Source organism: Chaetura pelagica, unplaced genomic scaffold (genome assembly GCF_000747805.2).
Source record: "Chaetura pelagica isolate M959 unplaced genomic scaffold, ChaPel_1.0 scaffold587, whole genome shotgun sequence".
Lineage (NCBI taxonomy): Eukaryota > Metazoa > Chordata > Aves > Apodiformes > Apodidae > Chaetura > Chaetura pelagica.
Window position 1 is genome coordinate 334,363 of NW_009953909.1, and position 481 is coordinate 334,843.

Consider the following 481-nt stretch of genomic DNA (forward strand, 5'->3'; position numbering starts at 1 on the left):
GACTGTTTTCGAGGGCCTTTAAAAGAAGGGGGGGGGGGGCAAAACTGGGGTAAAATAACCCTTTACTGGCTCCTGCTTCGGAATAACCCCGGGTACAAAGCCCAGATGAGTTGGAAAGCCCCTCCCCACACCTCCCCATTTTCTAGGGCTGAGCACCTAAAGTTGGACAGTGTGGGGGGTTTGAGGGCTTTACCCTCGTGCTAGGCAAGGCAACCCCGAGTGCCTGGGAGCAAAAGGTTCCTCCCTTCGGCTGCGAGGAGCAGGAATCCGTCCCCCCCCGAGAGCAGCCCCTGCCCCGGCTCCCGCAGGGTACTCACCGCTCCAGTGGGATCTGCTGGTGTGCCCGTTGTCCATGGCAAACACCCCCCTCCAGCGGGGCAGCCTGCGGGAGGGGGCAGGGAGTTAGGGTAAAAGGGGAAAAAATAACTAAAAATAGCTGCTCTTCGGTTTGTTAGCAGGGATGCTGAGTGGCTGGGGGGCC

At 59.5% G+C, this 481-nt stretch overlaps 1 protein-coding gene across 1 annotated transcript in view; it reads right to left on the reverse strand.

The window, feature by feature from the left end:
* SYT12 (synaptotagmin XII) overlaps window positions 1-481 on the reverse strand; it is a 4,380-nt gene that overhangs the window by 2,785 nt on the left and 1,114 nt on the right. Inside the window, 1 exon segment of the mRNA XM_010001472.1 lies at window positions 318-382. Coding sequence (XP_009999774.1) covers window positions 318-382 — 65 coding nt within the window.